Source organism: Crocuta crocuta, unplaced genomic scaffold (genome assembly GCF_008692635.1).
Source record: "Crocuta crocuta isolate KB4526 unplaced genomic scaffold, BGI_CrCroc_1.0 scaffold84, whole genome shotgun sequence".
Classification (NCBI taxonomy): Eukaryota; Metazoa; Chordata; class Mammalia; order Carnivora; family Hyaenidae; genus Crocuta; species Crocuta crocuta.
Window position 1 is genome coordinate 410,915 of NW_027530213.1, and position 26,626 is coordinate 437,540.

The following is a 26,626-nucleotide window of genomic DNA, read 5'->3' on the forward strand; positions in this document are numbered from 1 at the left end:
GCCTTTCTTGACTTTTTAAACTCTTCTTTATAGTCAGAAAATTCTTCCTTTGTCCTCAAAGGACACGGAGGGCAGTGTGTTATGATCGTAGCTCCTTTCAGAAGCTACTTTCCACTTCCAGGTGCATTTAAGGGGGCAGATGAGCTGTTTTCAGATATGCCCTCGCCCTTTAGAAAACAGTTAAGGGAATGAAACTTTTCAAGACATGAACTGCAGGTTTCTTTAACTTATTTTCCAGTAACTATAGTTGATGCAACTATGATATGTAAGCAGCAATGCGTATATTTGAATGAGGCTGTCCCAGAATGAGCCCCTGCTGAAGTCTTACCAAGGGTCCTTTCCTTGTCTTCCAGTTTTACGGGAGCCCTATACAGTCCGTGTGGAGGACCAGAAAACCATGAGAGGCAATGTTGCGGTCTTCAAGTGCATTATCCCCTCCTCGGTGGAGGCGTATGTCACCGTGATCTCATGGGAGAAAGACACCGTGTCACTCATCTCAGGTAGGCTGGACGTGTCCGGGGCGCAGGGCGCCGGTCTCACCTTCTTAGCGGTCATTTCTGGTATCGAATTGGGTCTCTGCCTAGGCGTTCATCGTAACTAAGAATTGGCGTATGGCTGGTTGACGCTCTTTGATGATTGTGTGACATCACTGCTTTATATCGGTTTCGTGACTCGATTCAGATGTTCCTCAGTGAATTGACTGATGGATGGATAGAAATGAGTTTCTTTTCTAAGGCAATTATGTTATTTTTCTAAGGCGATTTTGGCTTATATCTGTCCCTGAAAATGGGGCAGTATGGTCATCGTGTCTGAGAGTCCTCAGTGATATACTTAGGACTGGTTCCCTCCAACTATAGTCTGGAAAGAAAGCTCTGGTTTCGAATGTTGTGACCCTTTCAAATGCCTTAAGAGCTTTGTCATGTCTCTGAGCTCTTTCTTGAAGATTCTACTCAGGATATGTATTCAGCACTGAGATATATAATAAATAATACAATATTATAGATATAATTATATTATTATATATTGCAATGTATTATATGTGCGTGTATATATATTTATAATATATATTATTTATTATATTACATTATATTTATTTATATATACTATAATTTATATTATTTATTGGTTTATTTTTGGAACCTGGAAGTGACACACTGAGATTTTGGCTTCTAAGAGTTCTTTTCTCATGGTTTTTAAGTCGATTTCTTGCTGCCTTGCTGCTTAGCTGGAAAGAACCCATGGGTGGTACCCATGTTTCCTGTTTTGCTCATCTTTGGAGGGCAAGTGACTGGGGGCTGCTCTTGGAGAAGAGCAATGATGAGCACCGAGTGAGCCGAAGCAGATGATAAACGCTTGTTTTCCTCTATGTGTCTGTGTGGAGGTGTGGCCGTGTGCTCACACCCACACGTCTTCATGCACCTCTTGAATACCACCCAAATTTTGCCCACTTACAGAGATAGGAAATTGGAACTCAACTTTCATGGTGACACAGCATTTCTGTTTTTTAGCTTATTGGTTTTCTAGACAGTATAGGTCCTATTCAAGGACCATTAAAAAAAAAGCCACCATGAAACCATTAGAAAGTCCAAACCAAAAATGAAATCTTTGGTTGTTAAAGTACATCCAGTGAACTAGCACGTAATCGATGATTTCAGGTTTTCTTAACACAGTCAACTCCGAGTCCCTCAAACTTCAGTGAACGTTAAATACCTAAACCACCATAATTTAACTTAAAGTATTGAAAAAATACTCGGTGTAATGACTGAAATATGATTACAAGCAGTCAGAATGGACTCACTTGTGCACTTTTATTTATTGTGGTGTTTTTTTTAAAAAAAATTATTTATTTGTGTTAAGTAATCTCTACACCCAGCACGGGGCTCCAGCTCAGGGCCCCAGGATCAAGGGTCATATGCTCTTCCCGATGGAGCCGGACAGGCGCCCCCTATCTGTTGTTTTTGATGAATGGTCTTATTAGCTTCTGTTAGAGGTCATTTTAGTTTCTGAATGGCAGGTGGAGAGATTTGATGACCAGTCCGTCTGGCTGAGCCCAGGGCCCCGGTGGCAGGGAAGTTACCTGCACATGTTGAGGGCCGGTGGGCTCATTGAGGGGGACCCTGCGGGGCAGTATTTGTGTCTCCACACTCAGGGGCCTAGGCTGAGGGAGGCTCGACCATCAAAGAGCAGCCATGGGACAACTTCCAGGGTTTGGCGTGGAGTGTGGGGTGGGGAGGAGGGAGTGTGCAGGGGAGGATTATAAACTGCCTTTTGCTTGAGGAGACGTATGTATTTCTGTTATTTAATTGGCCGAAGCCAGTCACATGATGTGTCTGGCTTTAGTGAGACGTGCCTGGGAGGAGAGAATGACTAGAGATCTGAGTGAGAAATAGAAATATCTACCAAGGTTTTATATACCTGTCGATATAGACGTCTGTATCAATTGGTGAGTTTTATATGTTTGTAATACAGGTTATATATTACAAACTGCATTGTTATGTTGCGTACGCATCTTTAATCAGCGGTTTCCCCATGCAGGTTTCATCTTTTTGCAACCTATGTGAATAGATTTTCTTTCTTCAAACATGAACCTAATTAAATCAAAGGAATTTTATATCTGGTGAGCGGGAGAGGGTGCTGATATGCAAATCCAAAGCTGGTGGCTTGCTGATAGGTACTGATGACAGTCTTGTCTCCTCAATCATGCCTTCCTTAGAGCTTTATCCTTTGGCAACATTTTAAAAACAATGTGTACACTGGATAAGCACTTGGCTTCTTTTTTCCCCCACAAAAGTATCCAGAAAAACCAATAGAGGATAGGCTTTCATCTCATCAAGGAAGTCTTCAATAGCATGTTTTTGTTGGTTTATAAGTCAGCCATTTAATCAAACACAAGGTATTCCCAATATGCTTCACGTGGTTCACATGGTGTGTGTGTGTATGTGTGTTGATATACAGAGAGATGGAGAGACAAAGAGACAGAGACAGAGAGACTGAGACACACACAGAGAGTGAGTTAGAGCTATTTTCATTCTCAAGGAGTTGAACCTGCGAACAGGGCCCTGATGCAATGTTAGGATCTGTGAGTAGGAAGTCTGCAGGTTAACCTTGTCATGTAACTGGCTGGGGCTTACTGTCAGACCTACTCGCGGCGCCTGAGCCCCACCCAGTGAGGCTGTCCAGGATGCCCAGAGAAGAAAGTCATGAAGCTGCTGGAGGTGACAAAATGGTGAAAAGCATTGGGAATCTTAATTAATAACCCTGTTTTGGATGCTTTTGGTAGAGAAGGATTACATTTCTCGCTGGTGGCCAGGGCCCTGCGTGAGGCAGGGCACAGGTAACCACACGCAGCAGGCGGGGAGGCTCAGAGGTGTCTGTGATTTGTAGGTAAACTGATAACCCCAGTGACTCCTTGCTGATCTGGGTTAGATTTGGTGGTTGGCGGTGGCCATCACCCGTGCCAGTCTAACCGGGATTCCGAGACAGCCCGGCCTACGGTGAATCTGGCTGCGAAATTCGTCCCCGGTAACATACCTGCTCTGCACACGTCACTTCCTTTGGTGGAAGAAGGCAGTGAGCTAAGTCCGCCGTGAAAAGGAGGCCATGTGCAGATCTACTGCAGTGGGTAGAGTGGGAAGAGACGCGTCGCAGCTGATCCAAGAAAGCCCGAGCTCCCGCCGGTCACAGAGGACCTGGTCACTGTCCCCGTGCATGCGCTTGGTGCCTGTGGCGGGAGGCTGCCTGTTCTCCGGAGCCCCGCTCTTCTCCCGTTGCCCTGTGGGTGCCACCACTCAGCCCCTCAGGTCGAGCACCCCGGGCAGAGGCCAGAGCCCCAGGCCTGCTGCTGGCCAGTGAGCATCAGCTTATGCAGGCGGTCTAGGCCGAGGCTCTCTGGAAATCTAGGCTAAGGTAAACGGGTACTTGTCGCCTAGGAAATCCTTCCAATGAAAAACAAATTTAAACATTGGCGTATTCCTATAAAAAGGAAGGAATGGCTTCTCTGGACATGTCTTCCTAACTTTTGCTCTTTACTTCAGTGGAGCAGATCAGTGACTGGGCTGTGTTCTTACAGGGATGAGGGGCACCGGTCAGGTCTGTCTGGGTTTCGGCCTGAGCTGCGTAGTTTCATCAGCTTACGGCATGAAGTCATGCATTGATCTTTTTCCAGGGGAGGTTGAAGTTGGCCTGATTCTAGACTCAGGAATCGAGCAGTGCCTCTTTGGCAGATGAGGTCGTTAGATCGCCCTATTAAGAGCATAAATGAGTTCATTTCTTTTAAATGATCTTTGGAAAGAATCCTCCAGTGGTCTGGTTATGGACTGCATGTTCACGTTGCCTTAAAGTTCGTGAGCTGAGGTCCCAGCCTCCAATGTGATGGTATCTGGAGGTGGAGCCTTTGGAGAAAATTAGGGTTAGAGGGGGTTGTGGGAGTGGGGCCCCGTGATGGGATTAATGTCCCTGAAAGAAGAGACACCAGAGCTCTCCCTCTCCACCCTATGAGGACAGTGAGCAGGTGGCCGCCTGTATCCCACAGGAGGGGTATTAACAGAACTTGACTATTCAGGCAGCCTGAACTTGGACTTACAGCCTCCAAATCTGTAAGAAATAGAAGACTGATGTCTAAGTCCCCCCACTCTATGGCATTTGTTTTTTAATTTTTTTTGCTTGTTTATTTATTTTGAGAGAGAGAGAGTGCATGCATGCACATATGGGAGAGGGGCAGACAGACACACACACACACACACACACACACACACAGACAGAGAGACAGAGAGAGAAAGAGAGAGAGAGAGAATCCCAAGCAGGCTCCAAGCTATCAGTGTGGAGCCCGATGTGGGATTTGAACTCACAAACTGTGAGATCATGACCTACCTGGGCTGAAATGCAAGAGCTGGACACTTAACTGACTGAGCCACCCAGGATGTCCCAATGGAATTTTTTTTTTTTTTTTTTTTTTNTTTTTTTTTTTTTTTTTGATAGCAGCTTAAAAGACAGAGCTGAAAAGACAGGCTGTAAAGTAGAAACCCCAAAATTCCCCCAGGGGAAGGAGAGGCACATAATGTCTGATGCTCTCTGCTTTGCTGGCTCCCTGGGCTTTTCACCTGGCCACAGGGTAGCACATGGTTGACCTTCACCTTCATACTCTGGCAAATGGATGATAGGAACTGGGGATGTGTGGAGGGAAGGCATCTCAGAGACAGGCGCACACCGTGCATCTAATGTCCTTAGTTAACATGATGGACCCGATGGGACGCCTTCTTACCTAACAAAAATGAACTAGGGAAAGCCAGAGTGATGATGTCCATCCGCATTTTCAAACATCCTTAGCACTTCCTCTAAGCACAAATGAGAGCCTTTTAAATATCAGAATATTAACATAGCCCAGTGAAAACGTAGCAGTTTGGATAGCAGTGTGCCTGGGGAGGCCCTGCTGATGTGGAGACAATGGAAGATGCCATCCCGGCAAAGAACAATATCGATGATTTTATAATCAGTTTCACTCAGTGGCCCCTTGTGAGTTTCTTCCCGATTAGGCAGGCTGGCAACGAGAGAGCCCAGTATTCTGTGTCTGTTTCCTCTGATAAAATTCTGCGAATCTCACTGGGAGTTTAGCTACATTAACATCAAAGACACAGCCCAAGGGTAACCGGATTTGGAAAATGGAAAAAGTGAACATTTTACTATTCCCAGCGACCTGCCTCCGTCTTTAGCACTGGCCCAATTTTCTGTTAGGATATTTCCCATCTGAACACCTGTATTACTGATGACTCAAGGAGAATTTTATCTCTGAGGATCAATGAGTTCAAGTCCACGGGTGATTATCTTTTTCCTGTATTTTGGGTAAAAGTGAACAATTTTCTGCCCACATTAAATATTAAAGGACATTAGCCCCAGCACTTCACATGAAACACTCACTGTAGTTTACAAATGCAGTGTTTGGGTCTGGTTGCCGTAGATAAGGCAGGATCTGCGCTTGAAGAAGCCCCCCATGGAGATGATTTCTGTTCCCAGGGAGCTGAGGGTAAGGGTTACGGTATTGTGTGTGGTGTGAACTTGGTGACAGGCAGATGGGGAAATATGACAGGAACATGCCCCTTCAGTGTTTCTGCCTGGGGAGGTGTGGAAGGTTTCACAGAAGACGTGGCCATTTGAGAAAATGGAGGTTTGCACCTCAGGGTGGGGAAGACAATTACATCATAGGTACAGTCACCCCAGATAGGCAAGGTTTTCAAGTTTCAGCAAACTTAAACTAAAAGCAGATTTGAGGTGCTCTGTTCCCTTTTGGAGTTGGGGGCATAGCTTCTGGGAGCAGGGAGGGCTGCAGTGTGGCTGCTTGTGTCTGTATTTGTGCCCTCCCGCAACTGTTAGACAGTCCATGTTCCCGCCTTCAAAGGCAGTCGCATTGTAATTTTACGCCTAATCACTGAGCATTTTCAAGGCAGTCTGCAAAGCTGCTCAGGTTGCCATGGTGATAAGACCCGGTTCTGCCCTCAAGGTGCTTATGAGTGAAGGGAATGAGATCAACATCAAAATGATTTCAGGGACCTAAATCACCCATCGTCACCTGAAAACCTTGTCTTTGATTTTAAAAGTACTAGGATGTTGCAGGAACAAAAAGAAGCATTAATTTAACATTCACTGAAAAAGAAATTTTTAGGACCAAATGGAAACTGTTAAAGGGACATTTTCCTTTCTTCTTCTTTCCTTCCACCCACCCCTCTGTCTGTCCGTCCATCCATCCATCCATCCATCCATCCATCCATCCAACCATCTGTTCATCCATCTATCTATTCATCTGTTCATCTGTCTGTCTGTCTATCTATCTCTCTATCATATCTCTCTATCTGTCTATCTAGATTCTAGATTTCTGGCAAGTCAAAGCCTCATTACAAACTTTGGAAATTATTCTTAGCACGGGAGGGATTCAGCAGATGGGAATTGGAAAGGTGGAGACATGTCATATTTTTCACTGCGTTGTGATTTGGGGAGTGGGGCAGCTGAAAAACGGGCAGGTGCAGACGAAGGGGGGAGGGTCCTGGTCTCTTTCCTTTTCAAAGCCATTCATGGTTACACTTCTGCCATGTAAATCTCTTCTCACTAAGTTAGTTTTTACACGTTATTCCACTGCCGCCTGAAACTGACTCAACAGGGCTGTTTACCGCGTAGAGCAAAGTCCACCTGATGCGGGGAATGATGGGCATGTTAGACGAGCTGCTTGAGTCTGCCTTTCCAGAAGGAACCCAGCAGTGGCATCCTGAAAGAGCCAGAGTAAACAGAAAGTCTACTAAGTGTCAGCCTTCAGAGAGAAGACATTCCCATTCTCAAAATTAGAAATTGTGTTGAAGATTATAGCTCAAAATAAACAAAAAAATGTTTTTGACTTTTGAACTTCTGAGACACGTAGACGCATGGCTAAAGACTTGTTAATATAATATTTAAAAAAAGAAGGAAAGAAAGAGAGAAAAGGAGAAGGGGAGAAAGAAAGAAGAGAAAGAAAACAAAACGAGGAAAGTATGGTAGCAAATTTATCCTGGAGCATCTGAGAGACAGAGAGAGAGAAAGAGAGTGTATAAAACACCCCTTCTGCCATGAAGGTATTGGGTCAGCCTAACATGCCACTTGGTTTCCTACCAAGGGTCTCTAGGGAAATATGTCTTCGGACTGAAGCCCCAACAGATTAGCTGGTGACCAGGGAAAGAGTCTTTTCTTCCTGCCTCAGCTTCTTTGTGTGGATAAAAGACGGCATCGCTGGTCCCCTTCATAATAAAATGGCAGAATATTGGAATTCCAAATTGAATATTTTGTTTCTCAAACCAACTATTGTCCAAGTTTTTTTCTTCTTCTTCTTTGAGTTAATATCATAGAATTTTTATTTTGTGCGTGCGTTAGAAATTCGGTGATTTGCTAGGAGGACTCCCGGGACTCAGCATATAATGTTATTCACCACTGTGATTTATTACAGCAAGAGGGTGCAGAGCAAAACCGGCAAAGGGAAAAGGCGCATGGGGACGAGTCTGGAGGAAACCAGGCCCCAGCTTCCAGGACTTTTGTCCCCTTTAGTCACATAGGACACACTTAGTCCCTGCAGCTGGGACTAATAGACAGCAAATGTAAAATACTGTCTCCCAGGCAGATAAGAGATGCATTAGAGATTCAGCGTCCAGGGGTTTTACTGTGGGCACCCGGTGCCTGGCATGTACCAAAATTCCAGACTCCCAGACGGAGAGCAGGTGTTCTGGTGTTCAGTAAGCCATATTGGGTACAGTAAGGTGGTGCGGACTCTCCTGAAATTCCAGTTCCCAGACCCCGGCCAAGCAGCAGCCTCGCAAGAAGGCTTGTCTAAGAAAAACAGCTCCAGATGTACAATGTTCACTCTTTTGTTCAGGGCTGTTTTCTCAGTGATGAGGGCTCATCGTTTTTACCCACTCAATCACATTCTGAATGTTCCTAGCATCAGATGCTGGAGAAAGCGAGTGAATAACACAGTATATACTTATTAAAAATTTTTTAGTGTTTAGTTATTTTTAAGAGACAGAGGACGAGCAGGGGGGTGGCAGAGAGGGAGGGAGACACAGAATCCGAAGTAGCTCCAGGCTCTGAGCTGTCAGCACAGAGCCCGACGTGGGGCTCAAACTCACGAACTGCGAGATCACGACCTGAGCCACCCAGACGCCCCTGCATAGTCTATACTTTAAAGGTTTTATCACCTTATATCTGCGTTGCTGCCATCTTTAGGCAGTTCTCACCCAGTTTTTTCAATATTCCCAAACATATTGATCCCCAAACAGATTTTCCCCTTGCCTCCACCTAAATGTAAACATGGTTTTCATTTTGTCTTCTTGCTAATAGGGACCTTCTGCCTGTACTCACTGTGATGTTTGGTTCTTTCTAGATATAAGAAACAGATGGTCAGCCAAGTCAGTCAGTTCTAATTTGGACCCAAGTGCATTTTCTTCTGGTCTTTTGTTCATCTGTGAGATTTTATTTCAGGAACACTGAAGAGAAGCACAGGATCATTTGCAAAATAATATCGGGCAGTGAAGGCAATAATGCGGTCATTATTATCATCAGGCTAAAATCAGATGTCATGAATTGAAATATGTTTAGGCAGTGCGCCCTTCTGGAAGAAAGCAGGATTCACATATATAGATGTAATCTTTGACTCAGAATGAGAGGTCAGCGTGAATTCGAGGTCAAGACCGGAGTTAAGGGTAGATTATATTATATGGAGCTTTTGGTGCTTTTTCCTATGTGCTAGGTTAACCCACGTGCAGGAGTGTCCCTCCCTAGGTGCGTTGGTGGCAGGGAGCTCCAGAAAGCCACCAGGCAGAGTCACAAAGCCTGTCAGCCCTTTGTGGCTTCACATCTGGGCAGATGACAGAGGACAGCAAATCTCCCAGCAGCCTAGACTCCCTCTCTCCTCAGTAACCCCATGAGCGGTAGAATTCTCCAGTCACGGTGGTTGCCGCCATCTTATTTTCTCTTCTCCAGCCTTTTGGGCATTGCCAGAGGCCAGGTTCACTATCCATTCATGCCAGTCAGTTTTCACTGGCCCTTCATCATTTCCTAAGATTTGTGGGTATTTCTGTTGCTTGCTTATGTTGTTGACAGTGGATTTCCCAGACTTTTTCTCAAGAGTCTGAAAAATTCCCTCATGGATCTGTTCTCCAGTCCTCAAAAGATAGTCACTTTCTACTTCTGGAGTCCGAGCCCTGCTCTCAGATGACACCCCCTACCTCAGATGTTGTCTTCATGCTTCTTGTCACAGGAAGACACAGACAGACGCAGACGACCCTGTCCAGTCTGTTCCCCCACACGTGCTGCTGTCAGCACCCCTTGCTTGTCTCGGACCTGGCTTCACTAGGGCTCTCCTCTGGGGCCTCCGCCATCATCTCTCTGGTGATTATCAGATTTCTTATGACACAGATGCTCAGGGGCTTTGGCAACTTTCATGTTACTGTTTCCATTCATACTTTTTTTCCCCTTGGCAAACTTATTGAAAGGAGAGTCTGAACTCACTACTCTTCCTAATCTTGTGTGGTCTGGGCTCTACCACTTGCACACTACTGAAACTTTCATTTTCAAGGTCACCCATGACTTCCTACTGTCACACCCCAAGGGCAAGTTCTCTCTGACTTCCTTTAAGAATCAGTGCTGTTGACCGTCTCCTCCATTGGTTGCCTTCCTTCAGTTGGTGAACTACTGTACCCTGTCCATTGAGTTTCTCCTCTCCGGTTATTTCTGTGCTGTCTCTCGCCTTATCTTTTCTTCTTACTCAGAAGTGTAAATAGGCCCCCTAAATCAGTCTTCACCCCCTCTACTTTCAATCTCTACTTTCTTTACTGGTCATTTCATTTCTTTCCCAAGGCTCCACCCATCACGTCTTTGAGGTGACCCTAACCTTGGACCTGTCTTCTCTCCTGGGCTTGCTTACTCCCCACTGTCTGCTCCCCTCCTGCCACCTCGAACAGAGCATAACTGAAGCAGAATTTAGCAGTTCTTTCAACCAGGAATTCAATTTGCCTTTGACTTACTCCTTTTTTTTTTTTTTTTCCTTTTCTCCAGATTGTCACTGTTAGTCTCCAAAGTATCACTAACGAGGTGATAAACAGCACACATTAAAACAACAGAAATGTATTCTATCGCAATTCTGGAGACTAGAAATACAGGATCAAAATGTCAGCAGGGTCATGCTCTCTGTGAAGCCTCTAGGGAACAGTCCATTCTATGCATTTCTCCCAGCTTCTGGTGGTTGAGGTGGTTCTTAGTGTTCCAGGCTTATAGATGCCTCACTACATTCGGTGCCTGTCTTGTCACATGGCCTCTGTCCTATACATGTGCCTGTGTGTCTGTTCTCTTCTTATAAGGACACCAGTCAGATTGGATTGAGGGCTCACCCTCTTCCAGGATGACCTCATCTTAACTCATTACACTTATGATGACCTGGTTTCCAAATAAGGTCATATTTCGAGGCTCCAGGAAGGACATGAATTTTAGGAGGAAGCTCTTCAACCCAGTACATTCACAGATCCTTCTGAGTCCTTTTGACACTCTCTCATACCTATTTGACATCTTTCTGTCTCCTGCTTGACCACTGACAAATGTATATTAAATGAAAATAGCTTCAAAAGGAAGGAAACAACAAGCAGAAAGTTTCAGGGAAAAGCGCCCACCCCTGAGTGAGTGTTCCTGGGCCGGCCCGTTTGCCCAGCCTCAGCTGTGTTAGAATGCCAGCTGGCAGCCACAGCGTCAGCCGCTTCTCCCTCAGCTGTATGTAGCCCGACCTTGTATCACACTGGGCTGGGGGCCAGGATGGGGAAAGAATCAAGATGTTCCAGACCCAAGGCACCAGGGACTATAGGCAGACTGCTTGACTTGTATTGTCATATCATGCTGTGGACTGAGTTGTGCCCCCACATTCAGAAGCCCTAACCCCTTATAGGGTCTTTAGTTAGTAAATAAGGTTCAATGAGGTCCTAAAGGTTGGGCTTTAATTCAGTAGGACTACAGCCTTATCAGGAGAGGGAGAGAGACGTGTGAGCACACAGTGAGAAGGAGAGAGGGCTGTCACTAGAAACTGATCATACTGGCACCCTAATCTCTGACTTCCAGCCTCCAGAACTATGAGAAGTATATTCCTGTTGTTGAAGCCTCTCAGTCCATGGTATTTTGTTATGTCAGCCTGAGCTGACTAATACAGATAATGTGCATATAAACTCACTTTCTCAATCTTAATTCTGCAACTTCTGAATGCCACATGTTACATTGCCCCCTACCCAGTTTTCTTTCTTGCACAGAGACATGAGTAAATAACATATATGAAGCAATATGATGGTAAAATGAGCTCTCATGCTTTTGATAAATGATTCTGTTTTCAGGTGCAATGTTTTTTTAGGGGGGGGTGATTGAAAATCCTACACTTCCCTCTTCTAAGGGAAAGGGGGACATCTGTGACTGGAAAAATGAATAATAAATTTCCCAAATAACTAGTCATCTGAAAACTTATATGCAATATAAAGTTTCCCATGTGAGTGAGATCATATGGCATTTGTTGTATACCTAAAACCAACGTAACAGTGTCAACTATACTCAAATAAAATAATTTAAAAAATTTCCCCCCAAAGAACCCCAAATTCAAAAGTCAATCCCAAAGTAACTATTTTTGTTGGATAAGTAATCACTTAGGATTGAAACATCTACAACTAAGCCTGGTTTGCACTGAGTGTGCTGTGTCCATGAGTGGGGAACTGATGAGAATATTTACAGAATATTTTAGTCTGTTTAGTTCCTGGAAATAGATAATGCACATTATTGACTGTCCAGAATTGGGCTTTTCAAAGAATTGAAGATCTCCAGCACATGTTGCTCTGTGTGAGTGTAGTCAAGATGTTCTCTGTAGAGAAGCTAATAAGCCAAGTGCAGTAAATAAGCAGATATAGACTGTTTTTAAAATCTCCAGTTGGGTCACATGCTTTTCCAGGGAAGGTTTCAGGCTTCTCTTCACCTTTCATTTTGCCAACAGTCTGCATGAGGTCTTGGGTTTGAACTTAGAGAGACCTGGCTATAGGTCCTAACTTAACAGCTGTGAGAGATTCAACAATTCATTACTTCTCTGTGGAATTGGACACAGTGTTTATATAAAGATTAGAGGTGCCAGGTGATGTGCTCCATGAATTATGGATATCTTGATCTCCCTATATATAGATATATATGTACAGAATATATAGATATTCTTGGTCTCTAGCTATGCATTTGTCTATTTAGTCTAAAGGCAAGCAAGTGGACCCTGAAGCTGATGTCTAGGTCCACATTCCCAACCCATCATGTACTGCACCGTGACCTTTGGCTAATCACATAACTTTTCTGTGCCTCAGTTGCCTTGATTGTATAATGACAGCAACAACAACAACTACATCATAATATTGTTGTAATGATTAAATGAGTTAATATACATAAAGTATTTAGAACAGTGTTTGATATAGTGTTGGTGTTGTTATTATTTATCTTCTGTCTAAAGTATCCTGCTCCAGAAAGCAGGTGCTCAGGGACTATATGGTTTCCAAACAAATAAGAAACTTCTTGTGTGAGCTAGTTAGGGAGTAAAAGCAGAAATAATTCTATTTAAGAAGAGTTACTAAGATGCCACGTATGCTGAATAATGAAATCCTGTAATTTCAACATTAAAGTGCTAGAATGCTGCTGAACTAATAATCTGTTGTATTTTATCAAAATAAACACACTTCCTTTATTAAATGTTTACTATTTCTTTTCTTTTAGAGAGAGTGTGAGAGAAGGGGGGAGGGGCAGAGAGAGAGAGAGAATCTTAAGCAGGCTCCATGATAGAGCCTGATGTGGGCACAATCCCACGACCCTGGGATCATGATCTGAACTAAAATCAAGAGTCAGACACTCAACCACTGAGCCACCCAGGTGCCCCAAATGTTTGCTTTTTTAAAACAGAAATCAGGTGACGTAAAATGAGCCACACTCTAGAATAAAAGGCTCTTACTTTTTGCCTTACCCCGGAAGTAAATCCGATAAAAGGCTCTTACTTTTGCCTTACCCCGGAAGTGAATCAGATAAAAGGCTCTTACTTTTGCCTTACTCCGGAAGTGAATCAGATAAAAGGCCCTTACTTTTGCCTTACCCCGGAAGTAATTCAGAAGACATGTTTGAGGGGAAGTTTGAACTGACATCGAGCACTTGCAGCACTGTTGGTCAACCAATAGCTGATGATGTATGTTAGGTTCTGTAGAACAGCTTCCAACTTCCCCGTAGGTGGTGACTGTCAGCAGCCCCCACTTCCCAGATGAGAACACTGAGGCACAGAGCACTTCATGTACTCATCCAGGTTCTCGCCTTGTAGCTCTTCTCTGGAAAGTAGGGATTCTGCCTTCTGAAAAGTCTTTCGGTTTTCGACCGCACCCAAGTGTGTAAGCGTCAACAAAAATTGTCACTTGAATGACAAACAACTTGTAACAGCTGTAACTTGAGTGCACAGGGACTTATTTAAATAAGAAAAAACATTTTCAATTGTGGTATGATTCTGGATAGTTGACACATCTAGGACATTTCATATGGTTTGGGGACAATATGCTTAATGGTTTTTGAAATAATATTCCGCAACTAAAAAAATAATCCCAAGTAGATGAAACTATCTAGGATAAAAATAATTTTCTTTACTTCATTTTTATTTAAAATCATCCCTTCCCACTGACCTCAAGTATAACGTTAGGATACCATAGTAGCTCGATAGCTATTTATTGAGTGAATGTTGACTGAGCAACTATTACATCAAAATTATGGTATTTTCTTTCAAATTATTCATAATGCTTTAAGAAGAGTTTTCCTTCCCTGTATACTTGCTCTACTGCTCCGAGGCCCAATTTCACATCAACTTGTCCTCCCTTGCGAAGTGTCTGGGCAAGCCAAATCCCAGGCAACGTGCTATTTCATAGCAGACTTTCACAAAATGATGCTGCTGGAAGGGAAGCAGATATTCCAGAATCCTCAGTATTTATTAGTCCCAAAGCAAAAGCTATCACCCATTATTTTCATGAAATGATTTTATTTTTATGACCTTACATTTCATGCCGTGACATTTGTTAAAATACGGCACTGAGTAATGGACAACCAAGATCCTTACATGCCAAGATCTTTAGAGGCATTTTAGAACATTTCTTAATGCACCAGGCCCACAGTCAAGCCATTGTTCCTCTCATCTTTACTCATTTCTCTTAAGGGAGGCACGTGTACACACACACACACACACACACACACACACACGCGCCTTCCGTAAACACAGCCAACTCTTCTGTGTGGCTTTTGTATATGAGGATGCTTGTTTCAAACACGGGTCAGCACGCTTCACCAATTTATGATGCTGCATCTGAGAACAATAGAATTTCTGTGCGGAGGAGGGTCAGAGTGTCTTTCTGATGCAAATGGTGGAGCCCAGGAAGGGTCCGAGGCGAGCAGCAGTCCTGGCGGCTGCCTCTCTGGTGAGTTCCCCCATGTGGTCTGGGTGAGGATGGGAATGTCGCCTAGAGCATAATTCTTCTCTATCACAGGATCAGATTTCGTGTTGAAGAATTATTTCGTGGGGGAAGAAGGAGTCACCTGGGCAGTGGATGGCAGAGTGGGGACTCAAATGTGGGATTTTTTGTGTGTGTGGTTGTTTTACACTAGTAACATAAAGATCTTTTATTAATTTCATTTAAGTACTTACTGTGTGTAAGGCATTCTTTTTAAAGCTGTCATTTGTAATTATATGACCGTGTAAGAGGCACACAGGTGAGACAGAGGTACCTGCTTTGGATTTATTTCAAGTCTGTGTTTACTATAGTAAAGGAGCTGTCCCTACTAGTGAGTGCTTGGCATTGTTGATTTAAAAGCAGTTCATTGAAAACTGTGAATTTTGCGTTTCTGAGGGACTGCTGGGTGGCTGTCAGTCGGTTGAGTGTCTAGCTCTTGATTTTTGGCTCAGGTCATGTTCCCAGGGTCCTGGGATCCAGCCCTGCATCAGGCTCTGTGCTGAGCGTGGAGCCTTCTTGAGATTCTCTCTCCCTGTCTCTCTCTCTTTCTCTCTCTCTCTGCCCCTCTCCCCTGCTCGCATGCTCTCTCTCTCTCTCTCAATTAAAAAAAGATGTAAACTTCTGAGTTGCTGAGTTTATTTCAATATCCAATGCTTAAAACACATTTTGATGCAAACAAGATGTTATATATCTGGGAATGTGGGTAGTTTTTAAACTATAAATATATTCCTTTAGAGGTAGAAATGTTTTTAGTTCAAGGTTTCTAGACTTTTTCTTTGGATAGGGACCAGCTGAGGAGGTAACAAGAGCTATAGAACCGTAAATCCCCAGGAAACACATAAGCCCCCAAACCTGCATGAATTCTAGGCCTTTTCTGCTTTGCTTTAACCTTGCAGCCCATCTACAGCCTCCCAATGCCACGGTCACTTGCCCTCGCCCAGACTAATCGAGTGTTCATCCGGGTGAAGCCTTCTGATAGACATGTTGGGTAGTGCTTTTCTGTTTGTTTGTTTTTCTACTTTTTGTTTTTTTTGTTTTTAGCTGAGTTTGCCCTTGAAATCTCCAGCCTCATCCTTTTTATGATCTCTTATTTGCCGTCGTTCCTTCCGCCCCCTTGGTTATGCACAATTTCCTCTGCTTCTGTGCCCAGTGCCTTTTACCGGTGGTTTTCACTATAATTGTTCTTGCACCGGGAAAAGTGAGAGGCCTTTATAAAAAGCTTTCATCAAGTCATTTTCAAACTACGGATGATTAGGAAAGAAAGGCCATACTGAGTCTCCCCCTCCCTAATTAGATGGTGAAATTTTTAGTTCTTGGCATTGTTATCTGTTTGAATTGAAACCCTATCATTGAGAAAGCCAAAATGAACTTGAAATCGAGGAGGGCCATTTCCCAAAAGGGAACGCAGCCAGACTTGAACCCTCCATGGAGCACCAAAGCATACACCATCTGGATGCATGTGACACATGTCTACGGCTCTGGTTTCAAGTCATTTGTTCTTTTTTTTTTTTTTAATTTGTTAAATGTTTTATTTCTGAGAGAGACAGAGACAGCGTGAGCAGGGAAGGGTCAGAGAGAGAGGGAGACACAGAATCTGAAACAGGCTCTAGGCTCTGAGCTGTCAGCACAGAGCCCGATGCGGGGCTTGAACCCACAAACTGCGAGACCATGACTTGAGCTGAAGTCGGACGCCCAACCGGCTGAGCCACCCAGGTGCCCCTCAAGTCATTTGTTCTTTAAAAAAAGTATTCTAGGATTCAGGAGTTAAAAAGAAATTGTCTATATTGCAAATTCCCAGCATGAATAATCAAATGTTGACAAGAAGTGTATCTCAGCCTGGTAGATAGTCTTTAAATGACCCACAGACATTATCTAGGGCCTCTAAACTTTGCATTGTCTTTATTTTCTGTCACCCTGTGTCCCAATACGGGTCCCAATCATGTCCCTCTTTTGGTGAATTTCGCTCTATTTCCAGCCACTGAAGAAAAAATAGACCAATTCAGGTTTCAGCCGTTTCCTCTTCTGCTGAATTCTGTGCATTCCCAGCAGCAAGGGAAGGAAGCCTGAACACCTATTGCTGGCTGTGCCTTCAGTGACTCTTCAGTAAGAGGTTTCTATGGAACTCCGAAGTCAATTTTATGTATGGGATGCAAGAATCTCTGATTTCCTTGGGGTCTGATGAGTGATTTTCATTGGTCTCCTTGTATAATTTATTTATGGTCCTAAACACGTGAACCTGGGTTTATTTTCCCGAATCCCTTTCTCTTTGTTTACTGGATTTGATTCGTTGCTACAAAAGATGAATTCGTATATGTTCCTCTCTTCCTTTCTCAAAACACAGAAGTCTTTATTTTGTTTTAAAGTTTTTAGATCTTTATTTATTTTTGAGAGACAGAGAGACAGACCATGAGGGAGGGAGGGGCAGAGAGAGAGGGAGACACAGAATCTGAAGCAGCTCCAGGCTCTGAGCTGTCAGCACAGAGCCCGACATGGAACTCGAACCCACAGACCATGAAATCATGACCTGAGCTGAAGTCGGACGCTTAACCAACTGAACCACCCAGGCGTCCCCCAAAATCTTTATTTTAAATCTCTTTAATTTTATGTTGAGGTTTTTAAAAAGAAATTCTTTGTAGATGGCGAGGCCATGCATAATTATCATCTTTCATGGAGAGGTGATGAAGCTGGACCCCATTTTATGTACTTACTATGTACACAGAGTATACATTCATGATGGTCTCAGATTTTACACCTGTGGGCTGTACGTGGGGAAAAATATATATCCATAGTTACCTTGGTTTGCCATTTAGAATCTAAGATTGGGTTACTTCTTAGTAATGGTGCCCATTGAGATACAGATTTTTTTTTCAGTGTTTATTTATGTTTGAGAGAGAGAGAGACAGAGTGCAAGCTGGGGAAGGGCAGAGAGAGCGGGAGACACAGATTCTGAAGCATCTCCAGGCTCCAAGCTGTCAGCATAGAGTCCAACGTGGGGCTCGGACTTAAAAACTGTGAGATCATGACCTGAGCCGAAGTCTGATGCTTAACTGACTGAGCCCCCCAGATGCCCCGATTTATAGATCTTTTATATGTACCCCTGTGAGATAGTTATTCGGAAGTAGAATTGGAAGGTCTGTGGCTGTGTGATTTAGGGGATTTCTGTTTTGGAGAGTCATTAAATGGTGACACCATGCATGTCGATGATGTCCTTAAACGCTGTGTGTAACAGCAGGACATCCGAGGTGGTGGGAGTCTGCACCCACGGAAAGTTTCAGCAAATTCTTTGCATACATACAGTTATTAGGCGAGATGTAAAAGCCAATTTTACAGAGAAGTGTGTTTGTTTGTTAATAACCATCATATGCAACCAGAATTTAACACAATTTAGGATGCACTTTTTCCTTTAATGTAAATTTGGCTCGTTTATCTCCAGTCTCCAATCCTTTTCTAGAAGAGGTAGGTGGGACAGAAACTCTAAGTGGGGGGCAGTTGCTTGCGCTCAGGTGTTGGCGTGGGCATCCTGTGCCAGGACGTGTCACCAGGTGGAAATGAGAGAAAAACGCTAGAAGAGAGGAAGGCAAGTTAGCCACAGGTCTATGCTTCTTGTGCACGCCCTCGCTCTCCCTGACGGCTGCATGAGTCATTCGAAGGTTTATGGATTGTTTTTCTTTTCTACCGACCTGCTTTGTGGCCGGGTTTGTGTGGATCGCACCGGTCTGACAGTCCAGGAGTGTGGTACCAGATTAGTGCCCGTGGTCTGGGAGAAATACTTAATACCTAGTAGTCCTCATCAACAGTGAGAGAGAGACCCATTAACACACCTTCCTGTGAAGTCATGTCGTGAATTCAGAGATGGCAGCCTGAATCACAAGCAGCCAGAACTACTTTTTAGAGTAAACGTGTGTGTTATATATGGCTGTAGGGTGGGGTGAGAGCTGTGGCTTTCTCCCTCTTAGCAACAAGCATTAGCCAATATTTAGTTCTTTAAAAATACCTTTTTGGGGCGCCTGGGTGACTCAGTCACTTAAGCGTCTGACTTCAGTTCAAGTCATGATCTCCCAGTTCATGGGTTTGAGCCCTGCGTCGGGCTCTGTGCTGACAGCTCGGAGTCTGGAGCTGCTTCAGATTCTGTGTCTCCCTCTCTCTCTCTGCCCCACCTCCACTCACGCTCTCTTTCTCAAAAAATAAACATTAAAAAAAAAAAACTTTTTGATACTTGGGATTTACTCCAAATTAACCCAGTGTGTGGGGGCAGGGGGGCTGGGTTTGGCAGGAGGGGATCATTGCTGAAATGGGTGACAGACAGGTGGACGTTCCTCATGGTCAAATTTATCTTTTGGTTATGTTTAAAACACTCTCTAATGAGAAGCTGAGGGAAAAAAACACCTGGATAACAAACCATAAGACTTTTTATTTGAACCTTCCGAGAACACAGTTAGACATGAGCTATTGGCACATCATCAAGCCAGAAATAGGCAGATTATGAATGTCATATTTTAAAAATTAATGATACATTAAGTGCAGTGTTGTATTCCTGCTGGTTATGAGCTCTGAAATTCTGGGGCACCCCTAGAACCATAAAAAGAATGTCCTTTAAAATTAGTGGGGCTTCTCCAAGTTCTACGTGTTCCTTCTCAGTTAATGAGATGGGGTGTTTTTGACCAGCATCTCCTAGGCTGTGTCCATGGAGAGGTTGACAGTATAGAAAATGTTCCTGGGTTCTGGACTTTAAAAAATTAGGGAAGGGTGTATTAAACAATAGGAACACAGCTCTAGACAATAGGACCACATGCCGCGAATCCCAAGTGATCATGGGAATTTTTATTTTTATTTACTTTTATCTTCTAAGACCATCTATGATATTCCTTAGAATACAGTTTGGGAAACAGTATGTTGGAATTTAAGGCCACTAAAGCTGATTTATATAAAAATGTTCCTTTAGGGGCATCTGGGTGGCTCAGTTGTTAAGTGTCTGACTTCAGTTCGGCTCAGGTCATGATCTTGGCGGTTTGTGAGTTTGATCCCCGTGTCGGGCTCTGTGCTTACAGCATGGAGCCTGGTGCCTCCTTCAGATTCTGTGTCTTCCTCTCTCTGCCCCTACCCATGCTCATGCTCTCTCTCTCTCTCTCTTTCAAAAATATATAAACATTTTTAAAAAGTGTTCCTTTAAACCTTAGGTTCAGTGATTCAGGGCTAAGTATGGGCTGGATGTTGTCATGAGACCAAATACCACCTATGGGTAGAACAAATCTGAAAATTCTGTTTTTCTAGAATCTAGTATATAGGTGTCTCTGACTTTGTTGGATTCGAATTCTGTTTTGGCATCATTTTTATCCTTTGGACTGTAAAGTGAGACACCATCATGGCCAGTTCCAGAACAACCCAGTAGAGAGGGGGCAGGAAAGGGTGCATGTTTATGCTGAGATGGAAGAGCAAGAGGGGACCAGCTACTTGGGGCCCTCAAGTGAGTCAAAGACACCTAAGAGAGACAAACGTGGGCGGTGGGCAAGGCCAGTGCATCAAGAGCCTTCTCAGCTCAGTCAAGGAGTTTGGATTTTTGTAGGATGATGGAAAACTCGTGAAATCTGGGCAAGGGGCTGATGTGACTGTGGCTGCTCTGTGGACAACAGCGAGGGGTAGGGAACAAATGGATCATTGGATGGGTGAGCACAAGACACATTGGAGACTTGATCAGGTCAGTAGACATGGTGACAGAGAGAGGAGGACGGATCTGGGAAATGTTTGGGGGAGGATCTGGCATGTTGGCTGCTAGATTGGGTGCGACAGGGGACAGATGAAAGGAAGTTGTTGGTATAGGTAGTTTACTGCATGGTGGTCCCATGAGCGATGGAGAAACCATATAATTTAATTTGATCAATCAGAAATTGATGAGCTTTAATAATAGGGAAAACCCCTTGGGAATTCTCTTGTTGGGGGTGGGTGGGAGAGGGGGCCTTACGTGAGATCTGATGCTGACCAGAAATGTCTGAGGATGCTAGTTCAAGACCTGCTGCCTCCGCCTCTTTGTTTCGATTACACTGTCATTCTGTGTCATCATGGGCTCTACCTGACTTACCAAGCCTCTGCCTCACCCCCCGACTTCACCCTGTTCTACTGGGCTGATTCAGACTGGGCCACATCAAGGCGAGTGAATGGCGTAGGCATGTGAGACAAGAAGCGAGGCGGTGGGCTTCGTGCTCAGCTGCCCTGCTCTGGACACTGTACCACAGCTGACCGCCCACAGTGGCGATCAGCGACCCTTCAGTTTCACTTACGTGATTTGCGCACAAAGTAAAAACACCGTGAGCACCTTTCTGCTCCTCCGCGTGGATGTGGTTTCTCAGAGAAGTGCTGTCCCGTGTCCCCTTGCCTGCCAGTGCCTAGCTACCATGGAGCTGTCACGACAGCTGGCTTGGTTCATCTTCATGACCTTGAACTCTTCTTTTGCTTTGCCCCCAGTTAACTCCTCTATTCTTGTTTCGTGAGTGCAGACTTCTCTTTCTTTTCCAGTCTCCTCCATTGGTTCATCTTCAGGACCTTGAACTCTTCTGCTTGGCCCACGGTTAACCCCTTCTCTATTCGTTTCATGAGCGCAGACTTCTCTTTCTTTTCCAGTCTCCTCCATTAATCTTCTCTTCCATAGGAACTTTCCACCTCTTCTAAGTTTTACACTTTCTAACCGTCCGGTCATTTTCTTCTCCACCTGTGATCCCTCTCTGAGTATTCCTTCATTAAGGACAGCACGTAAATTTTCTTCTGAACTCATGCAGGGAGGAAAATAAAATTTTATGTCTTTACGAGCAAGTAAATGCAGTGAAAGACTAATGGAGTTTCTTTGCAGAAGCTTTATGTGGTCATGTTTCTAATTAGAACATAGAAATCTCGTCCTTTCCCACTTGTTTCGTGCCATGTCCTGCACAAGTCCTTCCTTGCTTCTGCTTTAAAGTGGGATGTGCTGTCTTATAAGGGATTAGCAGTGTTCCTTGATGAACCCCAAGCATTTTCTCTGGTATGAGTGACATGAAAAACACACATTGGACTTGTCTTCTCTTTGTTCTGATGGTGTTTTCAGAAGAATAGCTGCCAACTGTGCAAAAGCAGTAGGAGGCTGGTTTTTAAAAACAAAATGTGGTGGAGGGGCATCTGGGTGGCTCAGTAGGTGCAGCGTCCGCCTCTGGGTTTCAGCTCAGGTTGTGATCTGAGGGTCGTGGGATCGAGCCCTGCATGGGGCTCCATGCTGAGCAGGGAGCCTGCTTGGGATTCTGTCTGTCTCTCCCTCTGCCCCTCCCCTGCTTGCTCACACTGTCTCTCTCTAAAATGAAAACAAATACATGAATAAAGTGTGAAGTAGATGTTGATACACCCATGTTCATAGCAGCACAGTTCACAATAGCCAAAAGGCGGGGGCAGCCCAAGTGCCACTGATGGAAGACCAGGTGAGCGGAGTGTGGTGCGCGCAAGAGAATATTATTCAGCCTGAAAAAGAAAAGCAATTCTGACACGTGCTCCAGTCCAGCTGGGTAGACGTTGAGGACACTCTGTTGAATGAAATAGGCCTGTCACGTTACGGCAAATACTGCATGATCCACCTCCATGCACCCCCTGGAGGACTCAAATTCACATAGACACAGAAAGTCAAATGGGGGTGCCAGGGACTGGGCAGAGGGGGAAATGGGGAGCTGTTGTTTAAGGAGGACAGAGCTTCAGTTTTGCAAGAGGAGGGGTGGATGTGGTGATGGTCGCACAGTTAATGTGAATGTACTTAACACTACTGAACTGTACCTTAAAAATGGTTAGGATGGGGGGCGCCTGGGGGGCAGGTTAGCATCCGACTTTGGCTCAGGTCATGATCTCGCGGTTCATGAGTTCGAGCCCCACATCACACTCACTGCTGTCAGCCTGGCAGCACAGAACCTGCTTCGGATTCTCTGTCCTCATCTCTCTCTGCCCCTTCCCCACTTGTGGCCTCCCCCAAATAAATAAATATTAAAAAGAATGGTTAAGATAGTAAATTTCATATTATACATATTTAACTACAATTAAAAATTTTTTAAGTAATTTATTCCATCTTCTTCCTTTAAATAATTACATGGGAAAATGGGAAAACTGATCTTGTTCCCAGATAAGACCTAGGTGAGTTAACTGAAGAGTATCATGTGTGGCACTGTATTTTATGAACAACTTTCTATGGGGGAGAAGAAGGGGAAAAATAGTGGGGGAAGAGGGAGGGAGGCAAACCATGAGAGACTCTTGAATGCTGAGAACGAACTGAGGGCTGATGGGGGCTGAGGACTGATAGGGGGAGGGAGAAGGGAAGGGGGGTGATGGGCATGGAGGAGGGCACCTGTGGGGATGAGCACTGGGTGTTGTATGGAAACCAACTTGACAATAAACTATTAAAAACCATAAGAATTATTTTGTCCTAGTATTTTTTATTTTTGAATTATTAATTTTTAAAATTTTATTTAAATCCAAGCTAGTTAGCATAGTGTAAACATGGTTTTTGGAGTAGAATTTAGTGATTCATCACTTACCTATAACACCCAGTGCTCATCCCAATAAGTGCCCTCCTCCATGTTCGTCACCCGTGTAGCCCATCCCCCACCCACCTCCCCTCCAGCAACCCTCCGTTTGTTCTCTGTACAGAAGAGTCTCTTATGGTTTGCCTCCCTCTCTGTTTTTGTATTATTTCTCCTTCCCTTTCCCTATGTTCATCTGTGTGTTTCTTAAATTCCACATGTGAGTGAAATCATACGGTATTTGTCTTTCTCTGACTTATTTCACTTAGCATAATACACTCTAGTTCCATCCATGTAGTTGCAAATGGCAAGATTTCATTCTTTTTGATTGTTGGTAATACTCTATTGTGTATATACACCACATCTTCTTGATCCATTCATCTGTCGATGGACAGTTGGGCTCTTTCCGTAACTTGGCTGTTGTTGATAGCGCTGCTTTAAACACTGAGGTGCATGTGTCCCTTTGGATCAGCATTTTTGTATCCTTTGGATGAAGTCCTAGTAGTGCAATTATTGGGTCATAGGGTAGTTCTATTTTTGATTTTTTGAGGAACCTCCATACTGTTTTCCAGAGTGGCTGCACCAGTGTGCATTCCCGCCAGCCGTGCAAAAGAGTTCCTCTTTCTCCGCATCCTCGCCAAGATCTGTTGTTTCCTGATTTGTTAATTTTAGCCATTCTGACGGGTGTGAGGCGGTATCTCATTGTGGTTTTGATTTGTGGATTTGTGTTTCCCCAATGTTGAGCATATTTTCATGTGTCTGTTAGCCATCTGTAGATCTTCTTTGGAAAAATGTTTGTTCATGCCTTTTGTGTATTATTTTCTTTATTTCGAGAGAGAGAGAGTGGGGGAGGGGCAGAGGGAGAGGCAGAGAGAGAATCCCAAGGAGACCCTCTATTGTCAGCATAAAGCCTAATGCAGGGCTCGATCATGTGAACCATGAGATCGTGGCCTTAGCTGAAATCAAGAGTCAGACACTCAACCAACTGGGCCACCCAGGTACCACTGTCCTAGTATTTTTTAAAAGAACGTGGTTGATGGCACTGAATTTGGATGTTTTAAATTATAGCCATATGTTGGAAAAAGCTCTTAGAAAACAAAAAGCAAGTAAATGGCAGACTTAAAAAATGTAATAACAATTGAAAAATATGATAGTTTTTTACCAATGTTTATTTTCTTTAACACTGTGGTTGCCTGAATGGCATATAAGCTACAGGAAAGCAGGGATTGTAATCTGTTTTGTTAATGTCTAGGATAGTAGGTGGCACCAAGTATAAACTCACTGAATATTTGTTCAGTGAGTGTATTTGAGATATCTATATATGATAGATTTGAGATATCTATGTAGTCACCGTTCAAGAGTGTGGTGCGTGAACCGCTCGGTTCCTCAACCCATCATTTGGAGCTTCTGAGAGAGGAGATGGGGAGCTCTTGGTTATGGGGGACACAGCTTCAGTTTTGCAAGATGAGAAAGTTCTGGCGATGGATGTGGTGATGGTGTCCAGGAGCCTTCTCTGTGTCTAGCACCTAGTTGCTCATCAGTGAACTTTTAGTTGCTAAGTATTTTATACCTCAGAGTAAATCATTTGAGCAGATGATGCAGGTGGAGACACTGAAGAGCACTGACGTAGAGAGATTTGTCCACTGTCCCAAAGTAGATAAGTAACAGAGCCACCCGGTACGTAGGACACTAAATTAGGCAGTAGGTGTTTAGTGAGCAGCTCCTGTGTGCCGGCCCTGTGCTTGGCTTTGTGAATGTTGCTGTGATTAAGAGAGATACTCGGTCCGTACACTCACGGAAGGCATGCTCTGATGCGTGCATGGAGGGGACATAACTGCTTCCTGAGGTTGACACTGTCTACCCTCTTCCATGGCGTCTCAGCGCCATGATTTGTGCTTAATTTTTTTTCCTAATTGCAGCCGTTGGGTGGGATCGTTCTAAAGAGAGAGAGTGGGCTCCTTTGTCACCTCCGGGTGGTCTGGGTGAAAATGACATGACAGGCAGCCTGCTGTAGGGCAATCTATTAATTCAGTAAAGGTTTATCTAAAGTAAAACTGCTTTCTTAAACTGCTGCGCGCACACCAGTCACCAGGAAATGCTGTTAAAACTGATTTTCATTCAGTTGTTCCGGGAAGAGCCTGAGACTCTGAATTTCTTTTATTTTTAAGTTAATTTATTTTGAGAGAGAGACAGAGTGTGAGTGGGGGGAGTACGGAGAGAGAGAGGGAGAGAGAGGATCCCAAGCAGGCTCCATGCTGTGAGCACAGAGCCCGATGCGGGGCTTGAACTCATGCACCTTGAGATCATGACTGAGCTGAAACCAAGAGTTGGACGCCTAACTGATTGAGCCACTCAGGCACNCAAGCCCGATGTGGGGCTTGAACTCATGCACCTTGAGATCATGACTGAGCTGAAACCAAGAGTTGGACGCCTAACTGATTGAGCCACTCAGGCACCCTGAGACTCTGAATTCCTTTTTTTAAAAAAAAAGTTTTAAAACATTTATTCATTTTCGAGAGAGAGATAGAGTGTGAGTGGGGGAGGGTCAGAGAGAGAGGGAGACACAGAATCCGAAGCAGCTCTAGGCTCTGAGCTGTCAGCACAGAGCGCGACGCGGGGCTCGAACCCACGAACTGTGAGATCATGACCTGAGCTGAAGTCAGACGCTTAACCGACTGAGCCGCCCAGGCGCCCCATGACTGAAGTCTAATGAGCTCTCAGGTGTTGCTGAATGTTTTGGCCCAGGGGCCGCACTGTGAGCGGCAAGACTGTAAGCTCTCAGCCCTATCTGTGCATTAGAACCACGTGGGTGGGTTTTTATACATACTGGTGCTCTGTTCGTAGAGGTTCCCTTTAAGTGGTCAGGGCAGGGCCCTAACATCTGTATTTTGAAAGCTCGCCAAGAGACTAAATGAGCTGCCGGCGCTAAAGGCCACTGCGCCAGTCTTGTCTGTGTAGCTGAGTTCACTGATGGGGTCTGGTGCAGACCAGGGTCGCGTGGGATCTAAGGACGGTGGGGAAGCTGGTAAGACAGCGCCCGGCGCGGAGACTAGGGTGCAGAAATAGGTACGCTGG

At 44.4% G+C, this 26,626-nt stretch overlaps 1 protein-coding gene across 1 annotated transcript in view; it reads left to right on the forward strand.

Annotated features, from left to right (window-relative positions):
* Positions 1-26,626, forward strand: part of DSCAM (DS cell adhesion molecule) — a 643,763-nt gene that overhangs the window by 35,711 nt on the left and 581,426 nt on the right. The window contains exon 3 of the mRNA XM_077765486.1: positions 354-500. Coding sequence (XP_077621612.1) covers positions 354-500 — 147 coding nt within the window. The remainder of the gene's footprint in view (positions 1-353; positions 501-26,626) is intronic.